The sequence below is a fragment of the Fusarium vanettenii genome (assembly GCF_000151355.1).
Source record: "Fusarium vanettenii 77-13-4 chromosome 5 genomic scaffold NECHAsca_5_chr5_3_0, whole genome shotgun sequence".
NCBI classification, from domain to species: Eukaryota; Fungi; Ascomycota; class Sordariomycetes; order Hypocreales; family Nectriaceae; genus Fusarium; species Fusarium vanettenii.
In genome coordinates, this window is record NW_003315878.1 from 1845097 (window position 1) to 1871738 (window position 26642).

Here is a 26642-nt window from a genome sequence, read left to right on the forward strand (position 1 = left end):
TACAAGTATCTACATTGACGACGATAGCTGCATCATCTGCATCGTTACGCGCCCTTGTCCTGGCCAAGCTTCGTCATGGTTCTGCGGGCATAGCCAAGGATCTTCATCTTTTTCTGCGATATGCGATGCGATGCGATGCGGATGCATTGCCAGCTGGTGATGTTTACCTTTCGGGGCCTTCGGCAGCTGCCCGCTGTCGTGGCCTCTCAACGTTCCAAGCGCTCACTCGACATTCTCGTGATATCTTCGGATCCCGCATCATCCGGCTTTCCAGAAGAAAAAACCTGAATTTTGAACTCAAGACTATGACGTTGAAATATGCAGAGCCGCAACTCCGAAACACCCGTGTCTCGTTGGTTCAACACACGGCGTCGAGTCCGAGCTCTCCTGGCCTGCCCACTATGATGTCTTTCATTTCAACTGGACATCCTATGAATGTCACTGATGCAAGCTTGGGCGGTTATTGGGCCCCGCGCTTGTCTAGTGGTGTTGTCGCCTATTGTGATGGGCTGGTTGGCGCTATTAGGGGTGCTCAACTTGGATCAGGGACATGCCAAGAGTTGAGCTACGTAGTCATACTGCGCCTCTCAGGAGATGGTATTCACCTAATTAATGCCAAGAGAGTCAACTTGGCTCAAGCCGCGCAATGGCACGATCATGGGCTATTCTGGAGACTGTGTACGTGTTGAACAGGAGCTTTCTTATCAATCGGCATCTCTGTTAGATGTAAGTACTGGAAGTAGACGCGTAATATAAATTGATTGTTCGTAAGGCAGGGTATTGAAGCTCTGGATCGCAAGCCAAGTCTTCACTACAGGCGTGTAGGCTAAGGGGGTAACAAAGAGCTATTCTCTGCAATATTATTACATTTGTGGAATGTATCAATGCTTTCCTACGCTTACTCGCCAAATTCCTATCTGAAATCTCGAACAAGTATCAACTTGCCACTTACACCACCAGCATTGCATAGCTACCTTCTAACATAGGTATTATAAACTATGTAGTTGACTGGATGACTTTCTACCATACCACCCAGCGACTAGAGTGGCACTACTGTAGAAATGTCACTGGGCTGCCCGTGGCTTTGACGACTTCTCAGCAGCGGGCTTTTAGGGGTAGGCTGCGCGCTAATTGCCTCCCCCTCCTGACATCTGATCTCATCTCCCTTTCTTATAGAAAAGACAAATATTGCAGTCATCGCCTTCTCCAACCAATCCTGCCTATCATGCCCTGCAAGAATCCCTCCCGCCACCGTAGTTCACCGGAACACGACCGGTTCTATCAACCTTTCAAACTGGAGTGTTGGCCTTGGTAGTGGTCCGGATAGCAACAAACAAAGAGAGGGAGACAACCAGAAAGTCGTTACAGTGCAAGGGATCTTGAGGTCGGAGACTATGTAGATAGGGGCTGGGAAGTACTATCCCCTTTGTGGTGTCATTTATACAGTCTGGATTTGGGCCATCAAGTAACTGCCCCCCCTCGAAAATGGGGCAAGACACCCTATATTACCTATTGAATATGTACAACAAGTTGACTGGAGTGGACATATACGGCTACCACTCATGCTGTAAGGTGATATCGGAAAGATGACTTTATATGAGATCGGCTAACCTGTAGAATAATATCCCTACCCCGATATCGTTGATAAACCTTGGGTAACCAACTGGAAGGCTAGCTTACCTAGCTTTAGCTCAACTGTTCTCACGCACACTTACCGTTGACACAAGTGAGTGCATCGGAACAGTCCTGAGCAACCTTGCAGGAAGCACCTGACGTCCTCGTTAGCGTGTGCACCAGAAACTCGCCGTCTATACTCATACCTTCACAGTGTCCAGGCCACGAACACTCATCTCCGCCACCACCGATACGTTTGATGAGGTTGTTGCCTAGTCCAACCAGACTGGCGTGAAAGTCATCAAAGTTGCCTGCAGTCCAGGCAGCTCCCTTGGCGCCCGGGACAGCATCTGCGCCGGTAAAGGCAATGTATAGGACGTCCTCTTCGTCGTGGCTAGTGTTGGAGCCTGTGCCTGCCTGCATCCCCTTGCCGTAGCAGGCTGTTGCAAGCGAGATGGATGCCTCGCCGACGCTGGGCCGATCGCCGTGGTCACCGTTGGAGTCACCCCAGATACCGTAGAACTGACATAAGCTTAGCTAGGCTTCCGCATATTGGATGTGCTTGCTTACCATCTTGTCTCCACAGACAACCGCCATGAGACTGGCCTTTTGCACACCGACCTCACGGGGGTCAAACGTCTTCCAACCAGGCTTGGTGCCCGAGTTTCCAAAGACGACGAAAGAGTGCTCATGAGGGTTTAAATCGCTGATACCGACGTTATACCCTTCGATGATGTACTTGATAGACGTCGTCGGGATGGTGGTTGTCGACTCGCCACAGCGCCCATCATCTTGAGGTCCTCCCTGGGCACCATCGCAGTCGACGTCCATGTTTGAAAAGGTGCCCCCTTCACCTTGGAGGTAGACGATACCGTAGTCCTCGAGGTGGTCGCCGCAGTAGGAAGTTTCTGACCTTGTCAGCTTGGGATGTACAGAGTGGGGAGCCGAGCTTACTGCCATCGTCGAACTTGGAATCGAAGAAGCCGGTGGCTAGTTTGTTGGTACATGTGCCCTTGGCTTTGAGCTGGTTGTAGAATGTGCGGACGTTGCTAGGGACTTGCAGCGCAGAGGCCGAAGAGGCGAGAAGTAGCGGGACGAGGCTTTGATACAGCATGATGAATATGTAGTTTAACACTGATTGTACCACAGGAACTAGAGTGGGATACTGCTTAGGAGAGCAATGTGCGGCCAGAACGACAGTTTATAGACCGGCATGACTCTTTATAACTGTCAAGCAAAGGTGAGCGGTACATCATACCGTGTTAATTCCCCCTTCATATGATCGACGTTTCGAACCGAGAAGGATTCAGCTGCCTTCCTAAACAAGGTGCTTACGGCCCCTGCGTGCGACTACACCTGTCATCCGCAGATCCTATGCACTGCAACCCCCGGACCTGCTCTGCAAATGGGAGCTTGAATAGTCTTCTCATGCCTATTTGGTTAATTCAAGTACCGAGATCTAGATGCTACGTTACGTGTCTTGGATCCTGGGGAGTTATTGCGAAACGGCCACTTGTCGGTGTAGGATTCTCAGACCTAGCTGATGGGTGTTTAATCATCCTGGTTCAGCATGTCGCTTGCAATTATTGCCTAAAAGGGTTGTAGTTTCTGTACTAAATGTGAGTTGAATCAGGATCGGCCATTGAGGACTAAGGCCTTTCTTGATCCTTTGAATGAAGGAACGTGGCAACCTTGATGTCTATTGTCATATACCAACCGAGCCCCTGAGACGTATGGATGCTGTTGGCGTACTGAGCTATCTGTATTACCCTAAGCATCCTGGTTGTAGCAGGGGGGATATTGTATGTGACATGTTTGCAAGGAGGCAAGTCACGCTGAGTTACCGTACAAGTGCCGACCACTAGTCATGACCATGTTGCGGGGGAGGACAGCGATCTGCTCTGAAACTGTCTCTTGATGTAGCTAAACTCATTCTAACATGCCGCTGTGTATTGATCTAGTCTCCCGGTGGACAAGATTGTGTCTCTAGACCTAGCCTGCCATACACACATTTGAGATTCGGCGGCCATGCCAGGAGGTACTGAGTTCAGCACCTGTCGATGTAGAAAACTTAGGGTATCGAAAACCCTGAATTACAAGTGTGGGTATATGCTAGTTTTCTGCTCAGTCATGGCCAGTCTTGCCGACCTGGGTGGCACTGTTGTTGGGATAGTGCAGCTACTTCATTGGCATTGTCTATGGGATAGCGAAACATAAGAAACCTTGAAAAGATGTCCCTTCAAATAGAGACAGATCCCGTGACCCTGACAAACTCATCTTCAAAATGCTTCCACACCTTGTCCACCGTCCCCTCGTCCCGATACTCTCCCAGCAACTTGATCACCTCTGTCGACGCACTTTCACCATCCCAGTCGACACTATAGACACCGCTGCCCTTTGCACCATCAGTGCCCACAGCAGCCTCGGCATCATTTTCGCTCTTGGCAGGGAATCTTGAACTCAGGCATAACCACGCATGTCTCTCTCCACACTCCTCCTTGGGAACCCACTTTCCCATGACTGTTGTGCCTAGTCGGAAGAATTGCTTGATGAACTGCATCATCAACCCGTCGTCCCTGCGAATCAGATCCGTGTCTACTGAACCGGGGAAGTTGTGGATGAAGGAAACCTCTGGTGCCTGACGGGAAAGAGCTTCAAGGGATAGAGTCAAGGCTGTGCAGAGATGGCCTCGAGCGGACCGGATTTTGTTTGGAAGGTTACGGCCGGCGATGTCATCGAGGAAAAGTTTACCTTCTTTTGTGCCGGCCATGACGGTTACGACCCGGCGGAGAGAGGTGGCTTTCTTGATCAGGGGGAGGAGGTTGACGGTTAGACGGGTGCGTGAGTAGAGGGTGAGCCCGGTGAGAGGGAAGCCATCCGCAGTATCTGTATATGTGAGTAGATGACCTTGATCAAGTCAATGCAAACTCACCAACGCCATATTTGAGCGTTCCTTGACTCATAAACAAGACATTCACAACCGCCTCCTTACTCTTAATATCCTGACAGACCTTGTCTACATTCGCCAACAAGCTCATATCAGCCTGAACAAACTCATACACCCCCTCAGAATTAATGACTTTCAGCTCTCTGAGTAACCGATCACCAGACTCCCGAGACCGGCCGATAAAGTAAATCTTTGGTCTGACCGTGTGCTTGGCGAATGCCTTGAGAGCCGTCTCCCCGATGCCCGCCGTCGCGCCGGCAAAGACGGCGACAAGGCCTGATGGGAGGGTCGATGCAGCAGATGAGTTTGAGTGCTCGACTTCTGAGAGGGACACCATGTTGAAAGTAGTTCAAATAGATGGGCAAGATGTAGCTGTCTTTGGTTGAATAAAGAATGGTAAGGCAGGTAGAAGCACTGCGAATGTAGACCCTTTATACTATTTCTCCCACGACACCTTTTCAGCTCTCTCTTATCAAAACACCTCATCTCGGTAACATGCAAAAACGACTCTGCCGACAAACTCAAGCCATCATCGACCTCAGGGACAATCTGTAAGTCGAATGCCGTCCAGCCGGCTCAATGATGGGCCGCAGCAATACGAAAACCGGTTAGCGCCGGTGGTTAGCGCCCCGTGCCGTTCCGTCATGTCGGAGGATGCGAATGCGAGCTCCGGGAACAAAGGTGCAACTGTTGGGCCGGGGCCCATTATGTGCAATGACGTGAACGATTTTGTACTTTGTGCTCAGACAGCTCGGTTGCACTTGTTGATCCGTTCTAGAATGTCTATAGTGACGTACATGTCTCGACTCTCATGCACCCTGTCTAACCTGCAGATACACCAATGTGAAAACTGAAAGCCAAATTGTATTGAGGCAATAGGTATAGTTATGCAAATATCCCCTCACTATCTTGGGAGTTGCAGCCCACTGCTCACAACGTCCATCTTGCTATCCATCCATCCATCCAACCATCCAACCATCCCTCCCTTCATGCGCCCCCCGTGTATCGACTTCAAAAACAAAACGCCATGTCCTCCAGCCTGACTCAAATCAGGCCCACTCCCTTTCCAAGGGTAGCCGTGTCGTTGTCTGGTTGCCGTTGGTACAAGAGAAACAAAGTATAGTACGTACAAAGGAAATAGTAGTCGGTAGGATGTGTTATGTCCATGTTGGTCTCGTATCGTCTCGTTGTCGTTCGGCCACGTCCGATAGGCCGCATGATGCATTATGAATACCGCTCATCAAAAGTACAGATCCCCCCCAGATGACATGTCGTAAACGAACCCCTTCAGATAATATCAATTGCCAAACAACAACCTCGTACAGTCTGTTCCACCTCACCCTCACCCTTACTGCTCGGGCCGAGGAGGCTGGGCTTGCCAACCGTTGAGGTACGCCATCAATCCCACGCCAAACAGAACCACACCGATCATCGAGGCATAGGGCAGTCCAGCGTGCAGGTGCTTTTCCTGTGCAAGGGCGCCCTTTTGAGGACTCGATGGAGTGATTGTGTTGGCCCGGGACAAAGTGGGCGCATCAGAGGATTCGTCGTTGACAGCTGGCTCAACAACTCCTGCCTTCTCATCGATGTCTTTAGCATCTTCTGTGGCAGGGGTCTGCTCAGTGACAGCAGCTTCGGCCTCGGAATTTCTTCTCCTCGACCTGGAGCGAGCCCTCTTCTCTGCCTCTTCTCGCAGAGCTTCCTCAGCACGAAGCTGAACAACCATCTCAGCCAGCGTCTTCCTATCAGCGTCTCGTTCTGACTCGGCCATCTCGCAGCGTTGCTTCCACTCTTCCATCTGCTCCTTCATGTCTCGCATCTGGTTCTCCATAATATCGATGCGGGCTTGAAGAAGGGTGGCAGTCTCCTGAGCTGCATCAACAGCGGGGGTTGTCTCCTCCACAACTTCTGGTGCAGGGATCTCGGGAACAACCTCCTCAACGGCCTCAGGCTCCTCAGGCGTTTCCAACTCCCCAGGGATGGCTGATCCGTTCATATGAGAAGTTGCTGATTCCTCTAGTCTCTTAGCCAACTCCTCTGCCTCTTCACGAGCAAGTCGTTCCTTTTGCAGCATTTCTTCGAGTTCACGCATACGTGCGGTTTGAGAGTCGATGTCTCGCTTGGCATTGTTCAGGGCCTCGGTAAGCTGGACGATCTGGCTGAGATTATCTGGCCGGATGGGCGAGGTGTTGGGTGGTCCTGACTTGGGTCGCTCGGTGGGACCACGCTTGAGAGAGGGTACATCGGGCTTCTCAGGAAGAGGTTGCTGAGGAGGAGGTGCGGGAGGATCAGAGAATCGAGCCTTGGGGTCTGTACGGAACGGTGTGCCCATGCCATTAACAATGGGCTGAGGCTTGGGAGGCTCAAGGCCCTCTGGCTTGTCGAGATCCTTGAGGTCGTCCTTGGATAATAGAGTGTGAACGAACTGGTTCGTCCGGCCCAGATCCTGCGCCTGGAGACGAGCGTTTCGCATTTCGTTCTAGCCAAGTTAGTTAACAGTCGCTTCTGTGTTTCATTAGACATACCGCAAGCCGTTTGAGGATCTGATCAGTGGCAACTGGGGTTAGAAAGAAAGGCCGTTGTTGAGGCATGCCATTAGCCTGCATGTTCATCATGCCGCCGTTGGGCATCATCCGACCATTGCTGGCCATCGAAGCATTGCTACCGGCCCGGCCACGCATCTGAGGTCCTGAAGGCATCATCATTGCGCCGTTGGCCGGGTCGAGATCTCCAAAGTTCATATCCAAAACATTGCTCGAAGCACTTAGAAAGCCAGCGTGTTCAACCTTGGCAGCAACCTTGTGATGAACAACAGTTTTCTGGTCCTCACTGACGATGTCGATACCGAGTTCGAGGTGGTCCGAAGTCTGCAGTTCATGGGGCTCTGATTCGCGATTTTCCTGGGATAGACGAGTTCCATTGACAAAAGTTCCGTTTGACGACTTGACATCTCGGATATAGATCTTGCCGTTACGCTCCGCATAAATCTCAGCATGCTGTCTCGACAGCACTTTACTGTCAAAGAAACCGTTGGTGGGGGTCGGGATAGTCTTTTGGTTCGTCTGGCGGCCAATTCGAAGGCTCTCGGGAGCAAAGGGAACAGCAATAGTCTTTCGTTCAAAAGTTCCGTTTAGAGAAAGTAGATATAATACCGGCTGGCCCGGAGGAAACTGCTCGGCGGTCATAGGTCGCATCATGCCTTGCGGTGACATCTGGACCTGGCCAGGACCGGCCTGAACAGGCCCATGGGCCATCATACCGGCTCCTCGACCGGCAGGAACCCGGGAGAGATCTTGCTGGAAATCACCCTTCCCTGCGGGCCAGGGGTTCTTGGGTTGAGGCCGTTTTCGAGGCGCACCGTTGGCCGACCATTGGCTCAGATCCGTAGTCGACGATAGAGGAGTTCCATTGGTGTGGGAGCCGTTCGTAGCAACTGTGGTGGTGGAGGAGTTGGACGAGGTTGAAGAGACGGAGGAGGACGAGTTGGACCGCGTCAAGGTTTTGCGCGGCATGAACATGCCCATGCCGCCTCGGGCTTCGTCTGAATTCATTTGATGATGCCCGTTAATCGCCCATGCTGGTCGTGAGATCGGAAAATTGGGCGGGTTGGCGACTGCAGTCATAGGGATGATGTGAGGCACGAGGGCAGAATGCGGCCGATGGACGGAAAGGTCAAGGATTGATGAGATGGCCGGTTCTGGAAGTGGGAGGTGTGCGGCTCGCGCCTCGCCAAGTTCGCTTCGTCACTCCACTACTGGTCGGAGACAAAACGAGTGCAGCAACGGCTCGAAGACGGGGACAGTGCGTTGGAAAGGATGCGCTCGCTGAAAAAATATGCAAGACGACGCCGATATACTAAGTGGAGAGGAAAGCTGGTCAGTTCGTGGCTGGGAGAAAGGATTTGGCGCCGAGGAACAAGTTGGATTGGGCAGGCCGCCTGACCGGAACGGGTCATCAGGGGCCGACAAACTCGCCAGGGATAGCCCAGAGGGTGCAGAACTCACCAAGCACGAGGGTATCGCGATGTCGGAAGGGGTTTCGCGTCGCAAAGTCGATGGGCGGGAGACGGAAAGGCTGTGAGTGAGCTGATGGGAGGTTGCAGTAACAGTATGGGGGAGGTCTGTCCGCCCGTCTCGCTAAGCGCTGCTTGGCGTGTTGAAATTGGGGCCCCGGCACAGGCACACGGAGTACAGAGCACGGAGTACAGTGGAGCACACGCCCAAAGACTCTGGCATGTGCTCACTGCTCGCAGCTCGCATATCCCCAGCACCACGCAACAAGAGGCTGCAGAGTAGCAATCGAGACGGTCCTGGAGCCTTGGGAAGAGCGTCAGAAAAACAATGCACAATCAAATCCCTCTTGCGAGTCGGTAGCCGCGCTGTGGAGCCTTCTCTTGACCCACGAAGGTAGCCACGTGATGACTTCTACACAGTGTATCACCCCCTAAGCCGGAGAATCACGGGCACTGTGAGGGAGGCGTTGGTCCGTGCTACCAAATTCAGTTTTCTCGCTCCGACTTTTCGCCGAGTCCGTCTTTGAGAGGGCCATTGAGCCAATCAGCGACTGGTTGTAGAAAGTCATGGTTATTGTCCCGCTACGCTCACAACCCGGCGCAAGAGAGCTTCAACTGATCCAAGACTTGCGACAACGAACGATAAATCTCGTCCACCGTTTCGACGACAGCTTTCCATTGAGCTTCGAGTTTCATAGACGCCGTACCTCTAGTTCAACATGCCTCCCGTTGCGCCCATCAATGCCGGCCAGCATGGCCCCTCCAACATGGAAAAGTGTATGCTAGTCATCTGCCTGGATTGAAGACGTCTGACTGACATTAACTTTGCAGTCAAGATGGGTGCCATGATGGGTGGAAGTAGGTTCTCCAAATCGATATGGGAGAGGCAAATCTAACATGATACCAGCTGTTGGTGTTATCATGGGCTTTGTATTCGGTGCGTCCCCTCCATCTGTCTCTGAATACTTGCTGACGTCGACTAGGCACCGTCAACATTTTCCGATACGGAGCTGGCCCCAACGGAATCATGAGGACTCTGGGCCAGTATATGCTCGGATCCGGTGCCACCTTTGGGTATGTCAGCCTCTTCTCGCATCCCACTCAATGCTCACCAGATCTCCCAGCTTCTTCATGTCTATCGGTAGCGTCATCCGATCCGATGCCGACCCCAAATTGCACGAAATGTACATGCGAGCGCAGCGACGACCCATAGTGAATATGGCCAACCCCGCTTGGAGGAAATCATGAGAGCGGCCAAGATGATCTGAGACGAGAGCAATACCCAGTCAACTTCGACAACCACCCTGTACAGTCTGGCCTTTGATGGCCGCATTCTGTAATATACATATCAAGTCTTCCAAGTTGGTTCTATCGTGCTGCAGTTGGGCTATGCCGTCGGGCGAAACAAAACAAACCACTCAGCGAGGGGTGTCTCATGCGAGGCCCTTTTGTCGGCCTGTCATACCTTGCAGACCGCTGCTTTCTGGGATCAAGTAGTCCAATATGGCAAAACAAGACAAGAGCTGAAGATATTACATGATTGACACAGCTAGATAGGCGGCAGGACAGCTGTGGCGCTCAAGTTGAGCCGTCAATCAACCAGGTTGCATTCCACGGTCAGGATCGACGCCATGACACCCGTGATCCGGCATGCCGACCTACCCCTCGGCCGTGGATACGAGGTCTGGAGCGTTGGTGGTGCAGCGCGAGCTTGCCGGGCTGGGAGCCGCTGGCCGCTTAAGGTTTCCACATGCTCAGCCCTTCGGCCATGCGATCTTCAACAATGCATTTGATGGCCTATTTCCTCATGGGTTTCCTGCAGAAAAGCAATCCTTTTCTGCTTACTTGCTAAATGGCTCTTACACCATCCCTTTGCGATTGGTTCTGCTGTGGTCAACTACCGGGGATGAGTCGAGTGTGGCAGCTAAGGACCGACGCGACGTTGCACAACCTTATGCATATTGGACGGCGACGCTGAGCTGGGAGTCCTGTCCCTGAGGGATCATTCTCTCGCCAGGTTGCACGAACTTTTGATGCTTTGCTTTGATGAGGATATTATCATGTCCTAGTGGCGCTGACAGGCTGACTCTGACTCGGCCATGCGATTGGGGGCTGGCTTACAGATGTCTACACGATCAAGCTCAGGTCCGGCCTTCGGCAATTGACGCCTCAAGCTTTCTTCAGCCTTGGATAGGTATCACCGGCTTACAATGCAGTTGGACTATCGCGACCTCGCCACACGGGCGACATGCAGCGGCGCCTCAATGCACCCCAGTCATCCCCGGGCTTGGCTGATCTTGACCACCAGGCTGAAAGATTGAACATCCTGCATGATACCGGCTGACTCCACTGCTCTCCAGGGACGGCATGCCGTCAGACCCCACTGGCGGTGTTGAGATTGTCTCTTACCTGAATCTTATACGGTCCACACAGCTCCAAGATGCGTGATGAGCTGGCGCTAGCTTATCGTGCTTCCTCTCGACGTCACAGTGAGCGACCTTCACCACCAACATGTTCGTGTTGTTTTGGGGGTTACTAACAAGCTGAGCCCCATTGGGCCCGCTTGTTTCTTTACTTGGAGATAGAAACGGCTGGCCTGAAACACTTAGCTTGCCGTGCCGTCCAGAACGACTCAGCTGCTTTGATTAAGCTCTCCCCGGCCAAGGACATCCTGGAGGAGGATCACCAGCCGTTGGTCGAATATCGGGTCCTGAGATCCGTGTCTTAGTTATAGATCTCGTGTCTATTTCCGCATGCCCAAGGCTCAGCAGCCTCGAGTTGCCGATATCATCACGCCCACATCCCGGGAACAAGCACACCATCCTCATGGCGCCATGAGAGTTTACCCAACAACATCTGATAGGATAATCTGCTTGATTCTCATCTTATTGGTGTGCTGACTATCACCGTGCAGCTTCACCTGATGCATGATGGGCCTCGCCATGTGGCTCCACCACCACCACCATTCGCATCTTCAACGCCTTTATGTGTACAGGTCCAATTTTGGAGATTCTGACAGGCCGTGCTCAGGATGACCGCTCTCAGCCAAAAGCTTCAATGTCCTGATTACAGCCTTACCGAGGAGGAGTGCAGCCAAGCCACGGCTCCTCGGCACATGCAGAGCTCCGAGACGGGAGAAATCCTTCCTCGTGGCTTTCCCGTCCAGGCTCTCCAGCAGAGGCCCGTATCAAGTCAGACGTATATAGATGGAAGCTTTCCTCCGCTGAAAGAGTGATCTGATTCAACCCAGACTCACAGAGACTGCCTCTCAACTCGTTCTCAAGATGGTTAACAGCGGGACTTTCAATCTGAAAGGTCTTGGTAAACTGAGCCAGAAAAAGACCAATGGGTAAATCCCACCTTCTCTGATGCTTCCATGAATAGATTGACTGATCTGCATACAGCAAATCTCTGCTTGGCACCCTGCTTGCACCACTGCTGCCGTTGTTCCTCACTGACAACCCTACCCCCAATGGCTATCCATGGAGCACCTTGACCTCTCACACCAACTACTACGAGGATCACCCAAACACGGGTGTGATTCGGAGGTATGACTTTTCCGTCAGCCGGGGTACAATCGCCCCGGATGGATACGAGCTTCCCGTTATTCTCGTCAACGGACAGTTTCCCGGGCCCACCATCGAGGCCAACTGGGGCGACACGATTCAGGTGACAGTGAGCAACGACATTGAAGACGAGGGTCTTGCCTTGCATTGGCATGGCCTCCAGCAGAAGAAGACGCCTTGGGAAGATGGCGTCCCCGGTGTAACGCAGTGCCCTATCCCACCTGGAGAGAGTTTCACCTATCAATTCGTGGCTGACATGTACGGCACCACATGGTATCACTCTCACTACTCTGCCCAATACTCTGCTGGTCTCTTTGGTCCCCTGGTCATCTACGGTCCCCGTGAAAAGAAGGACTACGATATTGATGTTGGTCCTGTAATATTGAGCGATTGGTACCACAAGGAGTACTTTGACCTCGTGGAGGAGACCATGCAGCCCAACGCCCCAGGCCCCGTTTTCTCAGACAGTAACCTTATCAACGGCAAGATGAACTTTAACTGCTCCAACGTGGAGAAGGGAGACAAGACGCCATGCAACAACAACGCTGGCATATCCAAGTTCCGCTTCAAGCGCGGCAAGACGCATCGCCTGCGCCTCATCAACGCCGGAGGCGAGGGTCTCCAGCGCTTCTCCATCGACGAGCACACCATGACGGTCATCGCCAATGACTTTGTGCAGGTGCAGCCCTACGACACAAAGGTGGTGACACTCGGCATCGGGCAGCGCACAGATGTGCTTGTCAAGGCCGACGGCGATCTAGACGCCTTCTGGATGCGCTCCAACATCTCTACAAAGTGCAGCCTGTCACACGCCCCGGACGCCGTGGCGGCCATCTACTACGACGGCGCCGACAAGGACAAGCCCCCCGAGTCGCAGCCGTGGGACGCCCCGGACCCAGGGACGTGCGCCAACGATGATCTTGAGCTCACCAAGCCTGTCATGCAGCTGCCACTGCCAAAGGCCGACCTGACTCTTGACCTCGATATTGAACTGTTTAAAAACGCGAGCAATGTTACGCTGTGGAAGTTTGGGGGTGTTGACTTTAGGGCCAACTACAACAGCCCTACGCTGCTGCTGAGCAAGTTGGGTAACCACTCATTCGAGGAGCAGTGGAACGTGAAGAACACGGGAGACGCCAAGAGTGTGAGGGTCAATGTTATAAACAAGACACCTGTCTCGTGAGTATTATCATGTTTCACTGTGGGCTATATCTAACACTGTTTGTCTCTAGACACCCGATGCATCTGCATGGTTTCAACATGTATGTCCTACATGAAGGCCCAGGCACTTGGGACGGCACCATCATCAACAAGCACAATCCCCAACGACGTGACGTTGTCCAATTACAAGCCAACGGACATTTAGTGATACAGTTTGACGCAGCAGAGAATCCAGGTTGGTACCACTTCCCCCGTCCTCTCTTACATGGTGCTCACACATATTCCAGGCGTATGGCCCTTTCACTGTCACATAGCCTGGCACGTTTCTGCAGGATTCCTGGTGCAATTCCTCACGAACCCGGACAAGGTCGAGAAGCTACGGATCCCCAATGTAGTGGCTGAGACGTGCCGGCAGTGGGGATCGTGGACGCTTTCGAATATCCCGGCGCAGATTGATAGCGGGCTGTGAGGGTGTTCCTGTTGTGTATTTCTCTTCTTTTCTTTCTTCCGTACTTCTGTTACCATTCGTGCGACGATTTGGATATAATTTTGATCTTATATAGCCCCCAGTGGTGCAATTTCATTATACCTACACTTGATATCATACCACCAACATCTCCCTAGTACTTGACGTGACAATCTTGACCTTGAATTCCGCCTGGCTATTCTATCTACAGAGTTGTACCTACCTAGTTAAATCATTCCTTCTATGTGACATTTCCCATCGCCTTTCGTGACCAACAAAAGAAAACTCATCCAGTCGTCTATCATCTACGTATGATGACAGTGTATCATTGCTTTTCCCCACCCTGACATCTTTTTTTCTCATGAATGTTCCTAAACGCGTGTCCGTCGTGACTCTTGTCTAAAAGAGGGTTACTATTTGGATTCTTCCTTGACAGTAGCAGGCTCTGCTGGCTGCTCTTGGGGTGATTTGGCGTCTTTTAGCGGTTGAGTCTCTGTCGTCGATGGCTCAACCTTTGATTCGGCCTCAGGCACCTTTGGCGACTCTGTCTTGGTTGGTTCCGCCTTGACCTCCTCCTTGGTCTCTGCTGGCGCTGGCGCTGAGATGGTGGCCGGCTGATATGAAAGAACATTGTCGGGCTTCTCTCCATCAACCTCCTTTGTGGGCTCAGTCTCTGGAGATGCTTCTTCCTTCGCATCGGCCTTGGTATCATCGTTAATAGCGACCGCCTCCACCTCAGCTGCCAAACGCTCAACCTCGTCCTCAACCTCATCCTCATTTCTGCCCCTTAGCTGTCGCTCCGCCTCTTCATCTCCGACGGTATCTCTCCATAGACGCTCAAGCTCGTCTCTCCAGCCAAGCGCATCGGCGAGCTTACGGATACCGTCGTCACAGGCGCCAAGCTCAATCACATCATCTGAACGGTTGCCAATCATGCCGACACGCTCCATGTTGAACAGCACTCGAGGCTTGTCCTCTTGCGCCATACCGGGGAGGGCAGCGAAGGGGTAGACGGTCAAGCTGGTGCCGATGATGAGCACCAGATCCGCCATGGCCACATTGTGGACATTGTTGTCAAATGCCTTGGGGAGCGACTCGCCAAAGAATACAATATCCGGCTTGACGAGCCCGTTGCAGCCGGGCTCTCCGCAGTGCGGGACCTTTCCACCAAACACGTGCTCCTTCATCTTGTCGTCGGGGAATTCGGTCTTGCACTCGATGCACCGCTGTGTCGCAAAGCTACCATGGGCCTCGATGATCTTGTTGGAGGGAACGCCGGCTACGCGCTCGAGGCAGTCAATGTTTTGGGTGAAGAGCATCTGGAGGAGGCCCTTGCGGGCGAGGAGGGCGATGAAGACGTGGGAGACGGTGGGGTGAAATTTCCCGGGGTATAGCTCGTTGGCGAGGACGTAGAAGGGCTCGGGATGGCTACGGAAGTAGGAGATGTCAAAGACGGCTTCGGCGTAGGGAAGGTTGAGGCGGGCGAGGTTGGCGTAGAGGCCTGTCTTTGGTGATCGAAAGTCGGGAACTAACAAAGAGGTTAGAGTCGCTTCCACAGAGTAAAGCTTAAATAAGAAGATACATACTTCCAGCGGCAGTCGAGATACCAGCGCCGGTCAATACAACAATCCTCTTGTCGCGACCCGTCTTGATGTACTCTGCGACAGCGGCCAGGCTCCTCTCAGAGAGGGCCTTTGGCGGGCCGCCGAAGCTCATGGAGGACTCGTCCTGACCCATCTTGCGAGCGAGCCAGCGAGGGACACGGGGTCCGGGCTTATTCTTGTTGCGGCGTCTTCGACCTATCTTGGCGGTGCCCAGGCAAGGGCAAGGGATGCAGAGTCTATTTGCGATGGTGGGCGCGGATCAGCAGAGGTACAGTAGGTTGCGAAAACAGAGAGGGATTGTCAGGGCGGGGTGGTGGAGTTACATCATCTTTTTTCTTTATCGATAAGATGTCAATGGATGGATGCCTGTAAGTGCTTGCTGACTGCCTGCCTACAGGCAACGACAGAGTGTTCAAGGGGCAGCAAGGCTGGAGACATGGAGCTGTTGCTGTTGCATTACGTTGCATGGCTCCTTTATCTTTCCTTGTCTCTGGTAGAGTTGGCTAGGTCATGATTGGGTCGTGGCGAACGAACTGGTGTGCCAGAGTCATGTAACCGTGTTTAACCAGGCAACCCCAACTCATGTCAACGCTCAAGACCAAGGAACGCCGTCAAATCAACAACCTGATATTCGAGCCCCGAACCACGCCGGGTAGAGCATGACGGAGATTCTAAAAGCGAAAGTGATAAAGAGCCAACCCGCTCCCAGATAACAAAACCCAAGGGTCCTACCAGTCCAGGTCCAACCCAGTTCCTGTACGTCAACGCCTAGCAATGCCCAAATAATGATTCCCTTTCCCATCCATCTTGTACATTTGCAACTAGCCATGGCGTTCTCTCGCCGCCGCGAACTGCTCTTCCTGTAGACGAGCCAACTCCTCCATGGACATGCCACTGCTGGCGAACTTGTCCGCCTTCTTCTCTCGGCCCTACGTCATGTTAGTGAGAGACGGACAAGAAAGGGCAGACAATGCGAACCTTTTGGACTTCTTTGTGCTCGGCTGCTGCCTCAAGGACAGCAGGGACGTAGTCGGTGAAGCCTAGTTGCTCGAGAGCCTTGGTGATGTGATCGCAGGCAATGGTCTTCTTGGCCTCCTTCTCTGAGATTTCGTTTGCCTCGGACGAGATCAGGGTGATGAACTCGACACAGCACTCGATGAGAAGGTCGCGGGCCTCCTTGGCAAAAGCCACGCCTTCTGAGGGGGGTAGAATTTCTGAGACAATCTTTTGGACAGTGGCTGTAAGAATGTAAGTAATAGGAAAGCGTGGGGAGAAGATTCTGGCATACCTTTTGGGAGGGAGAGGTCGTCATTGCCTATTTGGAGAAAGAGGGTTAGCGGGATGTTTCCAAGTCAAGGATGAAGCGCAGACTCAGTCCGGCGTCGATTCTCGCCCAGTACTTGTCGGATGCAGGAATGTGGGGAGCCATGATGTAGAAAACAAAGCAATAGTCAAAGATGCGATGCAGTTGGGGGAGTTGTGCTTGAGAAAGGATGAATGGTGAAAAGTGATGTTGTAGGTAGAGTCCTTAGGTGAGTATGTGTGCATGTGAAGAAAGATGTCAAATTGATAGACAGCGTAAATTGAAGCCAACATGGAGGATGCAGATGAATAAATAGTCAAAGAATATGTAGAAGTGATTCAGTGTTGGCTTCAACAACAGTGACGCATCGCATTGTGGTGATGTCCACGGGTTACGATGGAGTCAAGATATGCATGCCGGATGAGGGCGCATGCAACGACAAACAAGACAAAGAACAGCATGACCAGAATAACGTACCTCCAAACTCGTGATCGGACATGATTTCAGTGAAGCGAGAGGTGGAAAAGTCGTCGGATAATGAGGCGTTTGCGGGAAAAGTTGAGGATCCAGTATCGAAATGGAAGAGATATACAACTCCCAGGTGACAGACGCGATCAGAGTGTGAGCGGTGACTGAGCGGATGTGGAACGCGATGACGGTGGAAAAGAAGACAAACAAAGATGACAGGAAGACGGGTGAAATTATAAACAAGAGTGACTGAGATGCGGGTATCTGCCGGTATATACTCGTTTGTTCCGTGAGAGTTTGCTGCAACTTTTTTTCCTTGGTGTTGACGGCTCACAATGCAAAGCTTCAGGCTTGAGAGGGACGATTTTCAGACGGATGGTTGCTCATGGTCCATGAGTGGTGGGGCAAGCCGCTTTTGTATGTGCGAGCTGCTGCGGCCCGGGGGAGGGAGAGGGAGGGGAGGGGCCAGTCCAGGCCAGGCTCATGCGCCGCCGCGCTTGATGGAAAGCCCAGCCCAGCCCGGCTCGCGATCAGGTTCCATTCTTTTTAGGGGCCAACCAGGACGTGGCCAGGACCGACTCCACTAAGACTGAGATCAAAGCCTCATAACCCAAGGCCTGCCAGTGGTTGAGTGCACGCTGTCCTTGGAAGCTAGCTGAAAGGGCCTTGAAAAAAAGGTGTGGATAGAGGGGGCTGAAAGGACCTCACGCGCCACACCTTGTTGCCTCGAGCGGCGCGTCTGCGGTGCACGGACCAAGTCTCGCGCATGCATTTTCTTCGGCCAAAATTTCCAATCTGAAAAAATTCCTTTCTCTTCATCATCACTTTCTTTCCTTCTCTGTCTACAATCCAGACAGAGACCACGTCTCCTGACGGTCTCTTCTGCGACAATGGCCTTGAGTCTCTCGCATTGCTATCTTTCAATCTCTTGCTCTACATTCCTGCCAACAATGAGCTGCCGCCTTGAGTAAGTTGCCTCGATCCCTTTTGCCCAGTCGCATCGCATGAAGAGACAAGTTGTCGCCCCAGTCTTAGAGGTCCGACAAGCCTCGGTGCTGATTGACTTCGTCTTTGCCAAAAGACATTTCTGATTGATTCCAATTCTTTGTCCTTTTGAAGCTTGATTCCATCTGTTGGACATGGCTAACAAGAAAAAAAGTTCAGGCCGGCGCTCTTGTCCATGCTGTAAGAACCCTTTCAGCAACGACCCTCCTCTCGACCCTGCTGTGATGCTTGCTATGTACTATCAAATACCGACATCTTATGACGGATACATTCGATAGCCTGAGCGCATTCGATACCACAACTTTGTTGAACTCTGTTGGAGGCTATGGAACTGACAGGAGAAAAGAGCATTGCCTGAAAGATCCAGACGCCATTCTACGCGTGTCACATCAGCCATCAGGTAAGAACGAACATTTTTTCTTTTCTCTCAACACCTCATCAAATGCTATGATGAAGAAACTTACATTCCATGCTAAATCCGAATGTCCATGTGGAGCAAACTAAGAGCTTTTCATCTTTCGCCTGACTTGCATTTGTCTATTTACCTTTTTGCTTGTTTCAAATCTTGTCAAGACATAAAGCTAACATGTGCTTGAGTATCCAGGAACCCTCTTCTACCTTCCCAAGCTGTCTCTACTCTTGATACGCCGCAACTTCTGGTGAGTTCCATCTGCATAACCGTTAGCTGTCGATCCTACAGCATGTCGTGAAACGTACGTAAAGAATTTTCCGCTCAGAGACTTGAGCGGGTCTGCCACGAACTTGGCCATGACATGTCCCGGCTGCTCCGGCTTGAGCAGGGTGCCCTTCTCCTTGGCCTCGGCAAAGGTAGCGTACTGCGCCTCGTCCATGCTATCCTTGCCTTCGGCCCTCAAAACGCCCTGCATGTCAGTATCGACTCGTCCCGGTGCGACGGCTACACTGGTAATGTCGGGCTCCTCGAGGGCAAGGTGGGCCGAGATGGAGTTGTAGACAGCTTTAGATGAACCGTAGCTTGCCCATCCCTTGTAGTGTTTTGTTGCTGCCCCTGATGACACCCACACGATGCATCCCTTGGACTTTCGGAGCTCGTTCAATGCTGCTTGAGCCTGGCGTATGTCAGCGTAGCTCTCGCAGATGTGTCAGATGGCTAGATCTTACTATGGCAATGCCACTAAACACATTGACGTCGTAAATGTGTTTCCACTCCTCGGCGGTTGTGTCAGCAAATCTCTTAGGAGCCAAGAGGCCATGGTTGATGACAAGGCCGTCAATCTTGCCAAACGATGACACAGCGAGTTCCGTCAGCTTGGTGGACATCTACTATGCTGTCAGCCTCTCGCTTTGAGAGCAAAGCTTTTGTCCCAACCTCAGGGTCGACAATGTCTCCCGCGATGAATTGGACCTGATCAGGATGCGACTTCTTGAATCCCTCAAGCGGCTCAGAAGATCGAGCCGTGACAACCACCTTGTGGGATTGTCCCAGGAGGTATCGGGTGATGGCGGCACCAATGCCTTTACTGGCACCTGTGACAATAAAAACCTTGGAAGACATGTTTGTGGTGGTTGGTGTAGTGTAACGGCGCCTCACGCAAGAATTATTTTTTCGTGAGTTGGCTGAGTCGAAAGCTTCAGCAAGAGGTGGGGGTTCAGTTTGAATGGCGGGGTCATTTCTGGAGCTTCACTTGGGTTGCCTTACCCTGTATGGTCACAAACGTCATCGGGGGGCTGCTACTGCATTGAGCTTGTAGCTTGATGGCGTCTTTTGTCAGCTGAGAGGCCAAACTTCGACAAACCCTTTATACTTTAATATTCTCTACGCCTTTTCTTTTCATCCGATGGCTACGACTGTGATTGTTGGAAGCGGCATCATTGGCATCGCGACGGCGTACTACCTCTGTGAACATCAACCTGGCTGGTCGATTCACGTCGTCGACTCTTCTACGGAGCTCTTTGCCTCGGCGTCGGGTTATGCCGGCGGCTTCATCGCCAAAGACTGGTTTCCGCCGGAACTTGCGTCCCTGGGCGCTCTCAGCTTTGAGGAGCATGAGAGACTCGCGGAGAAGTACGATGGGCATGAGAAGTGGGCGTATGCCAAGTCGGTGACGGTGAATTATGAGCCTCCGAGGAGGAAGGCTAATGGACCTGGAGGTGAGGATTGGTTACGTGAGGGAGGTAGCAGGGTAGATTTGGTGGCGGAGAAGAGAGATGTTGAGGATGGGAATAGTCCGCCTTGGTTGAGACGTGTCAAGGGTGATGCTGTTAGTGTGGTTGACAATGCTGAGGGGACGGCTGTTCTGTAAGTCGAGACATGACAGTTATGAGTATATTACTGACGTGAAAGAAACATAGTGACCCCATCAGACTCTGTCAGTTCCTCCTAGGAAGGTGTCGAGCTGCTGGTGTCCGATTTCACCATCCTGCAGTCGTTCTCAACGTTGGACCTGACTGCCATGATGAACTCTCACATGTCCGCATCGGCTTCACCGACTGCTCCTCCGAGACTGAGATCCCGGCCACAAGGGTTCTGGTCAGCGCCGGCTGCTGGACGCCCGAGGTTTTAGAGTCTATGTTTCCAGGTTCTGGTATAAATATACCAGTGTTAAGTCTTGCGGGCCATTCACTGGTTGTGCGGAATCCTGGAGATGTGGGTGATGTGTATCACTCGCTGTATTGTAGCTTGGATGATTTCTCTCCAGAGATATATGCTCGACCGAACGGCGATATCTGGCTGGGAGGCGTCAACTCTGCTATACCGCTACCACCTTTAGCTACGGCTGCAAAACCTATGCGAGGGCCTCTGGAGAAGTTGAAAGCTACGGCGAGACAACTGATCAAGTCGGAGGGTGAGCTGGAGGTTGTTCGAACTGGGCTGTGCTTCCGGCCTGTGACGCAGAGGGGCACGCCGTACGTTACGCGGGTGGAAGATGTAGATCTAAGACAAGGGTACAGGACGAGAAAAGGGGCCGATGGAGGCGTGTTTGTTGCGGCGGGACATGGGCCTTGGGGGATTAGTCTGTCGCTGGGGACGGGAAAGGTCATGGCGGAGATGATGCAGGGGAGGGAGCTGAGCGCTGATATAAGTGGTTTGGGATATCTACCATGAGGAAGGGCGTACTCCAAACTGGATAATGATTGAATAAGGATACCCATTTGATGTAACAGAAATCGGATTTGAGCGCGAATGACTCTGTGGTCTACCCGAGGAGACGATCTCGAAGCCTCTTGATATCCTCACTCCTCGCCTTGCAGCATCCACCAACAAGAATGACAGGCCACTTTCCCCGGCTCTCTGTAGCCCTGACAACGCTCTCGACTTGAGACTCCCACGATGAGCGCACCTGGTCCTTGGCGTCGTCTAGCAGCTCCCATTTTTGCGTTGTTGTGTTGTACACTTCTCCATTCGTGCCATCGGGGTACAGAACCAGTGCAGGCCAATCATCCAAGCGGCCTTGCTCGATTAGACGCGCAACAGTTGATTCGAAAATCTGTAGGAGGCGATCGAGCTTGTCGACCTTGGTGCAGTTGATGCCGATGCCCCAGGGCGTCTTTACAGAGACGCTGCTATCTAGCATGGCCTCGACGGCGGCTTCGATAGAGTTTCCATCGGGAAGTGTCAAGTCGGAGCCAGGGGAGAGACAGGAAGTCCAATAAGGTAGATCTGAGAGAGCTGGTGTTGCGGCGAGAGCTTTGCGCATGGCGATAATCTCATCGACTCTGGGGATGGTTTCTAGCGCAACATGGCTCACTCTCTTACCAACGTCTGGAACCTCTGCAAAGAGGCCCAGACGCTCACGATGCCACTCCTCAAGTGTCGATTCTGAGTCATGAGCGTCGTCGTATTTGCCGCTGTACTCTTGACTCGGAATCAAGCACGCGCCGTACGGTCCATAGCTCAAAGCAACCTGCGCCTTGTCACCCACGGCTCGCTGCGCAATATTCACAGCATCATCCAGAAAACGCGGAACCGTATCGCGACCAATCCCATCAGGAAACTCTTCAGTCCGAGTATCAGCGAACCCCTTGGCAGAAACCTGATACGTCGCCGTGAGGAGCACGTCAACAGGCACAGCTCCGAAGTCGCTCTGACAAGATTCAAGAGTCGCGGGATCGGAGATGAGAAGGTGAGAGGACCAGAGAGGCGTGGACCTGGAGAAGGATACGGAGTATTTGGACTCGAGGGACGTGCCGAGGCCGCCGTCGAGGATGAGGGTTTTGGAAGGCATTTTTTTGACTTTGTTGGTGGTGAGTATTGGAGTTTTGAAGATCTTCCCCCGCTCAGGATGGAGATTTAGTGGATAGCCTCAATTACTCACTCTAGCCCGAAGGAAAGCGGTCCTGATTCGTGATGAGTGTGACACATTGTATGTTTTTGTTGTCGAATACTTCCTATATCAATTCTCTTTTCTCTGAAAGATGAACATTAGACTGTCGTTACCCGACGGTTCAAACAACAGGAGATGGCCAGCGCAGATCAGATGTGATTGCGTGACTGCTGTTAAAATCCCTCTTAACTGCTGGCCATCAAGTGTCGCGAATGCCCAATTATTCTTTATTCGAATTAATATGAACAATTCATAGAATCGTCTGGGGCTTTGTGCTGATATCTCTAGATCTCATACCTCTTCACTGGCACATCTCAGTACTGACGGATCTCTCTGACTGACAGGTTTCTGTGCTGAGCGAGAGTAAGATCTTGCTAGCCATGCTGCGACCAAGAAAGATGTGTTGACGTAGATCTATTATTGCAGTCTCTAGGTAGTTATAAGTTGTAAGAACAGCAGCTCTCGTACGTAATTGTGTCCTGAGAGTTTAGATAAGCCCAGATACTCACTATCGACCGTGATAAAAGAATCGCTGTTGTAATGAAGGAATAGTTCATTGGGTTTATAGAATTGGCTTCAATACTTGATGTAAGAAATGGAAAGGAACACCAGACGCTTGTCCTATGAACCTGTTAATACAAGCCCAGGAGCGAGCAAGCAGTCCGGGCCTATCGCGTAGTCATGATTAGGACTGCCAACGGTGAGACTTTCGAACAGCCCTTTCGACAAATCCTGTTTAGGCGCACTAAAGGTCTCGCGACGAGAGTCCCCGGTGTTGGAGTTTCGGGAGAGCGTGGTTATATAAGTCGTCTAACAGTCGGTTGTCAAACCGCTGGGTTGGGATCGCCTATTTCTGGGCAGCTATCCGTAGTTTCTTTGACAATGAGAGGATAAAATCGGGCCAAATAAAGATTGTTGTCTTTCTGCCTGGACGCAATGGCACTGAGCAGCCCCATACCGGCCTTTCCTCCATTTAACCCAAGGAGGTTTCTTGCAAAAGCCCAGACTCACTGATATGAGCCAACTTGATGAAGAATAACACATAATTCTGAGCCAAAAGGTCCTTATTGTCTCGTGAAAGAATAATCTTAAGCAACGGCTCGTTGTATTGATACGCGGCTCAATCGAGCAGTTGTTCAACAGAGTGTTGGAGAGCGAGCTGCCTTTCGAATCCCCGGGCTTAGTGAGGGGATTTTGGCGTTAGAAAAAGAGAGATCTTAGATTGGCCTCACTGTACCAAGACAATCGCCTCTGACGAACCGAGGATATATTTATTGACGTGTTGCGACTATGAGTGTCCGGTTATAGTGCACGCGACACCTTGAACGAACTGTGAGGGATGATGGACAATGATCATAAGCCCTAGTGCTACCTGCATCTCAAAAACCAGGAACCAAGCCTGAAAGTCTTGGATATACGTAACCACTGGAAGGGGGTGGTGGTGATGAGGCCCTCGAGGCGGACGCCTGCATATCCCGATGGTGCACAAGACCAGGGTGTTAACCTGGGGTTACCGGGGAAATGACGCCAGTGGTACGCCTCGATCGAGTTGGAGGAGCATGCGGGTGTCCGGTTCAGCTCTCTTTGTTCAGGGGTGATATGCCACTACCCGTGGCTGAGTATGGGATGTTTACTTCTTTGGGTATCCGTCCGAAGAGCAAGATCAAGGCGATGGCCACGAAATGCGTCAATGGAGTGTAATAATTGGAGTTAAACTTCTTTGTAGCTGATCTGTCATACTTGAACCTCCTCGCTTGCGATTGAGCTCCGTCAGCGCATCCTCAAAATGGACAGAAGCTTCAACCTTGATGGGAGCTGAAAAAGATAAGCTCACACGAACAACAGCCCCACCGCTCGCCGTCGTCAAATAAGGTCGCTGCTAGGGACTCTTCCGGCTAGGGCATCACCAAGGTATCCAAGCCTCAGCTTGAGCTTCAGCCAATGAAGCCCCCGGGCGAGCGTTCCTTGTCTCTACTGGAGTTTCACCCTCCCCTTGACGTGTTCGGCCGCTGTAACTGGCTCCAGTTTTGGGACGAGGGTTGGCAGTGACGCGTTAAATATCGGGGACTGTCCCTGTCGTCATTTGCCTTGCCTTTCTTTGTTCTGTATATCAACTTGTGATGGATTTTTCCGACTTTGAAGAGATTGACCCGATTACTGAGTTTGGCATTGATCATGGTGCTGCTTCGCAGCCCATCCTGCCGCATCGCGCTCACCTTCAAGGTGGACACCCGCCCTGGCAGGGACACGGCGGCAGGTTGATTGGCGTCGTGGATATGGGAAGGTGAGCGATTCCCATGACGTTCCTTGAGTGTCAATCTGACATTGCGACTCTAGCAATGGCATCCGACTGTCCATTTCTGACCTCTCATCGCCTCTGGCGCGTATGCTCCCGACCGTCTGTGTCTACCGGTCTTCCATCTCACTCTACGACTCTCAGTATGACGATGAGACTGGAGAGAAGATTCCCATCCCGGACTCAGTCATTGAGTCTGTTGTTTCGGTCCTGAGCAGGTTTATTGTTGTCTGTGAGGACTTTGGTTGCACAAAGGACAACATCCACGTCATTGCGACCGAAGCAACGCGCGCGGCCGTTAATTCTAAGCAGTTCTTGTCTGCCATCAAGACCAAGACTGGCTTGACTGTGCAGCTTCTTCCCAAGGAGGAAGAGGGCCAGGTTGGAGCCCTGGGTATCGCCAGTGGCTTCTCAAGCATGGAGGGATTGGTTATGGACCTGGGAGGAGGCAGTACGCAGATCACCTGGATGCTCAGCCAGGGTGGCGAGATCCGTATCAGTCCCCGAGGAAGCTTCAGTTTTCCCTATGGGGCTGCTGCTCTGACCAAGAAGCTGGATGACCTTAAGGATGGGAAGAGTAAGGATGAAGCTGACGCCGCTATCAAGGCGTTCAAGGATGAGATGATTGGCAACTTCAAGGACGCATACAACCGCCTGCAGATCCCTGAAGAGCTGACCGAGAAAGCGGAGAGAGAAGGTGGATATCGTATCTATCTCTCCGGAGGTGGTTTTAGAGGCTGGGGATACCTGCTTCTTTACCTCAACCAGTCTCACGGCAGCCATTACCCCATCTCCATCATCAATGGGTACACTGCGCAGCGAAAGCAGTTTGAAGACACCGAGACGCTCAAGCACGTTGCTAAGGCTGCAAAGGACATCTTCCGAGTCTCCGACCGAAGACGATCGCAGGTTCCTGCCGTCGCTTTCCTCGTTAATGTTCTCTCTGAGGCTATTCCCTGGGGTATCAAGGAAGCGCACTTTTGCCAGGGTGGTGTGCGGGAGGGCTTCTTGTTCCGTCAGCTCTCGCCTGATATTCGACAGGAGGCTCCTCTTGAGGTTGCCACGGCGTACTTTGCTCCTGGCTCGCGACATCATATCCAGCAGCTGCTGAAGCATGCGATCCCGAAACCTTCCAAGACCAAGGAGTTTCCTGAAGAGTTTGGGGAGCCTGTCGTTGACTCATTCGCCAACTCGATGTACTTGCACATGTTCATGTCTAAGGAGACCGCCTCGACGACTGCACTTTATTCGACCAGCGTGGGAACAATGTCGTCTATCCACGGTGTCTCACACCAAGATCGTGCTAGGCTGGCGTTGATGCTCGAGTCGAGGTACGGCGGTGAACTGCCACCTCGTGAGATCGAGTTCCGCGAGTCTCTCCGCAAGCTCATCACCCCTGAGGAAGTCTGGTGGGCTGGTTACCTCGGCAGAGTAGGCCGTCTGATCACGGCCCTGTACCCAGCCGGCAAGATCCACAAGTCCAAGCCCCGCGTGGTGTTTTCTGCGCAGTGGTCCTGGAATCTTGGAAAGGACAAAAATGAGGAGGGATTGATCCTGACTATTTCCGTTCAAAAGACCAAGGACGACCCTGCCAAGACCAAGGAGACGATTGAGGACGCTGTTGACGATGTGGAAAAGATTGGCAAGGAGAAGCATTGGAAGGAGGGCTGGGGCATGAAGGTCAAGGTCAAGGTGGTCGAGGAGGGTATCCTGTGATGAGTGAACGAGATACTTTGAGAGACAGGACTCGATATTTAACTCGGTGTGATAATGTCGAGATGGGGCGCTGGTCTGGGGTTTGTACGAGCTGGCAAGGTAAATTGACATGCTGTATACTAAGGAGGGCTCGAATCTGTTAAATTGTAGTGCTATTTAAACCTGTCGCTCGGCGAGTCA

The 26642-nt window shown here is 52.1% G+C and overlaps 11 protein-coding genes across 11 annotated transcripts; 4 read left to right on the top strand and 7 right to left on the bottom strand.

Moving 5' to 3' along the window:
- Window positions 1–1701: 1701 nt before the first annotated feature.
- On the bottom strand, window positions 1702–2728 carry NECHADRAFT_106145 (uncharacterized protein; the record flags this gene model as incomplete). Its single annotated transcript, XM_003051291.1, has 4 exons — window positions 1702–1769; window positions 1821–2136; window positions 2185–2522; window positions 2569–2728. 4 exons carry the CDS (start codon window positions 2726–2728, stop codon window positions 1702–1704), a joined length of 882 nt encoding a protein of 293 aa, XP_003051337.1.
- Window positions 2729–3853: 1125 nt separating this feature from the next.
- NECHADRAFT_80716 (uncharacterized protein) lies at window positions 3854–4898 on the bottom strand (the record flags this gene model as incomplete). Its single annotated transcript, XM_003051292.1, has 2 exons — window positions 3854–4500; window positions 4547–4898. 2 exons carry the CDS (start codon window positions 4896–4898, stop codon window positions 3854–3856), a joined length of 999 nt encoding a protein of 332 aa, XP_003051338.1.
- Window positions 4899–5909: 1011 nt separating this feature from the next.
- On the bottom strand, window positions 5910–8184 carry NECHADRAFT_80717 (uncharacterized protein; the record flags this gene model as incomplete). The annotated part of the gene is made up of 2 exons (XM_003051293.1): window positions 5910–7040; window positions 7087–8184. The coding sequence occupies 2 exons, from the start codon at window positions 8182–8184 to the stop codon at window positions 5910–5912; spliced, it is 2229 nt and encodes a 742-aa protein (XP_003051339.1).
- A 1108-nt stretch (window positions 8185–9292) lies between these two features.
- On the top strand, window positions 9293–9821 carry NECHADRAFT_80718 (uncharacterized protein; the record flags this gene model as incomplete). Its single annotated transcript, XM_003050907.1, has 5 exons — window positions 9293–9350; window positions 9405–9431; window positions 9481–9510; window positions 9557–9647; window positions 9698–9821. The coding sequence occupies 5 exons, from the start codon at window positions 9293–9295 to the stop codon at window positions 9819–9821; spliced, it is 330 nt and encodes a 109-aa protein (XP_003050953.1).
- A 2036-nt stretch (window positions 9822–11857) lies between these two features.
- Window positions 11858–13769, top strand: NECHADRAFT_80719 (uncharacterized protein; the record flags this gene model as incomplete). The annotated part of the gene is made up of 4 exons (XM_003050908.1): window positions 11858–11922; window positions 11978–13318; window positions 13372–13535; window positions 13588–13769. 4 exons carry the CDS (start codon window positions 11858–11860, stop codon window positions 13767–13769), a joined length of 1752 nt encoding a protein of 583 aa, XP_003050954.1.
- A 160-nt stretch (window positions 13770–13929) lies between these two features.
- SRT2102 (uncharacterized protein) lies at window positions 13930–15615 on the bottom strand. Its single transcript, XM_003051294.1, has 3 exons — window positions 15353–15615; window positions 14300–15294; window positions 13930–14257 (listed from the first exon to the last, which is right to left on the bottom strand). The coding sequence occupies exons 1-3, from the start codon at window positions 15501–15503 to the stop codon at window positions 14180–14182; spliced, it is 1224 nt and encodes a 407-aa protein (XP_003051340.1). The 5' UTR covers window positions 15504–15615; the 3' UTR covers window positions 13930–14179.
- Window positions 15616–16191: 576 nt separating this feature from the next.
- NECHADRAFT_40528 (uncharacterized protein) lies at window positions 16192–17172 on the bottom strand (the record flags this gene model as incomplete). Its single annotated transcript, XM_003051295.1, has 4 exons — window positions 16192–16299; window positions 16349–16608; window positions 16659–16685; window positions 17151–17172. 4 exons carry the CDS (start codon window positions 17170–17172, stop codon window positions 16192–16194), a joined length of 417 nt encoding a protein of 138 aa, XP_003051341.1.
- Window positions 17173–18779: 1607 nt separating this feature from the next.
- On the bottom strand, window positions 18780–19680 carry NECHADRAFT_41782 (uncharacterized protein; the record flags this gene model as incomplete). Its single annotated transcript, XM_003051296.1, has 4 exons — window positions 18780–18816; window positions 18864–19234; window positions 19287–19445; window positions 19495–19680. The coding sequence occupies 4 exons, from the start codon at window positions 19678–19680 to the stop codon at window positions 18780–18782; spliced, it is 753 nt and encodes a 250-aa protein (XP_003051342.1).
- A 283-nt stretch (window positions 19681–19963) lies between these two features.
- On the top strand, window positions 19964–21231 carry NECHADRAFT_40961 (uncharacterized protein; the record flags this gene model as incomplete). Its single annotated transcript, XM_003050909.1, has 3 exons — window positions 19964–20424; window positions 20478–20649; window positions 20827–21231. The coding sequence occupies 3 exons, from the start codon at window positions 19964–19966 to the stop codon at window positions 21229–21231; spliced, it is 1038 nt and encodes a 345-aa protein (XP_003050955.1).
- Window positions 21232–21322: 91 nt separating this feature from the next.
- NECHADRAFT_40637 (uncharacterized protein) lies at window positions 21323–22351 on the bottom strand (the record flags this gene model as incomplete). The annotated part of the gene is made up of 1 exon (XM_003051297.1): window positions 21323–22351. One exon carries the CDS (start codon window positions 22349–22351, stop codon window positions 21323–21325), a length of 1029 nt encoding a protein of 342 aa, XP_003051343.1.
- Window positions 22352–24570: 2219 nt separating this feature from the next.
- Window positions 24571–26462, top strand: NECHADRAFT_93833 (uncharacterized protein; the record flags this gene model as incomplete). Its single annotated transcript, XM_003050910.1, has 2 exons — window positions 24571–24734; window positions 24788–26462. The coding sequence occupies 2 exons, from the start codon at window positions 24571–24573 to the stop codon at window positions 26460–26462; spliced, it is 1839 nt and encodes a 612-aa protein (XP_003050956.1).
- Between the last annotated feature and the right edge of the window lie 180 nt (window positions 26463–26642).

Bases quoted from the DNA above. Each gene is read 5' to 3' on its own strand.
- SRT2102 (XM_003051294.1), bottom strand. From the start codon at position 15,503: ATGGGTCAGGACGAGTCCTCCATGAGCTTCGGCGGCCCGCCAAAGGCC. The intron at 15,295-15,352 runs GTATGTATCTTC...CCTCTTTGTTAG, and splicing joins TATCTCGACTGCCGCTGGAA to TTCCCGACTTTCGATCACCA. The intron at 14,258-14,299 runs GTGCCTGAGGCC...TCGACGACAGAG, and splicing joins CCAAGACAGAGTCGCCAAAG to ACTCAACCGCTAAAAGACGC.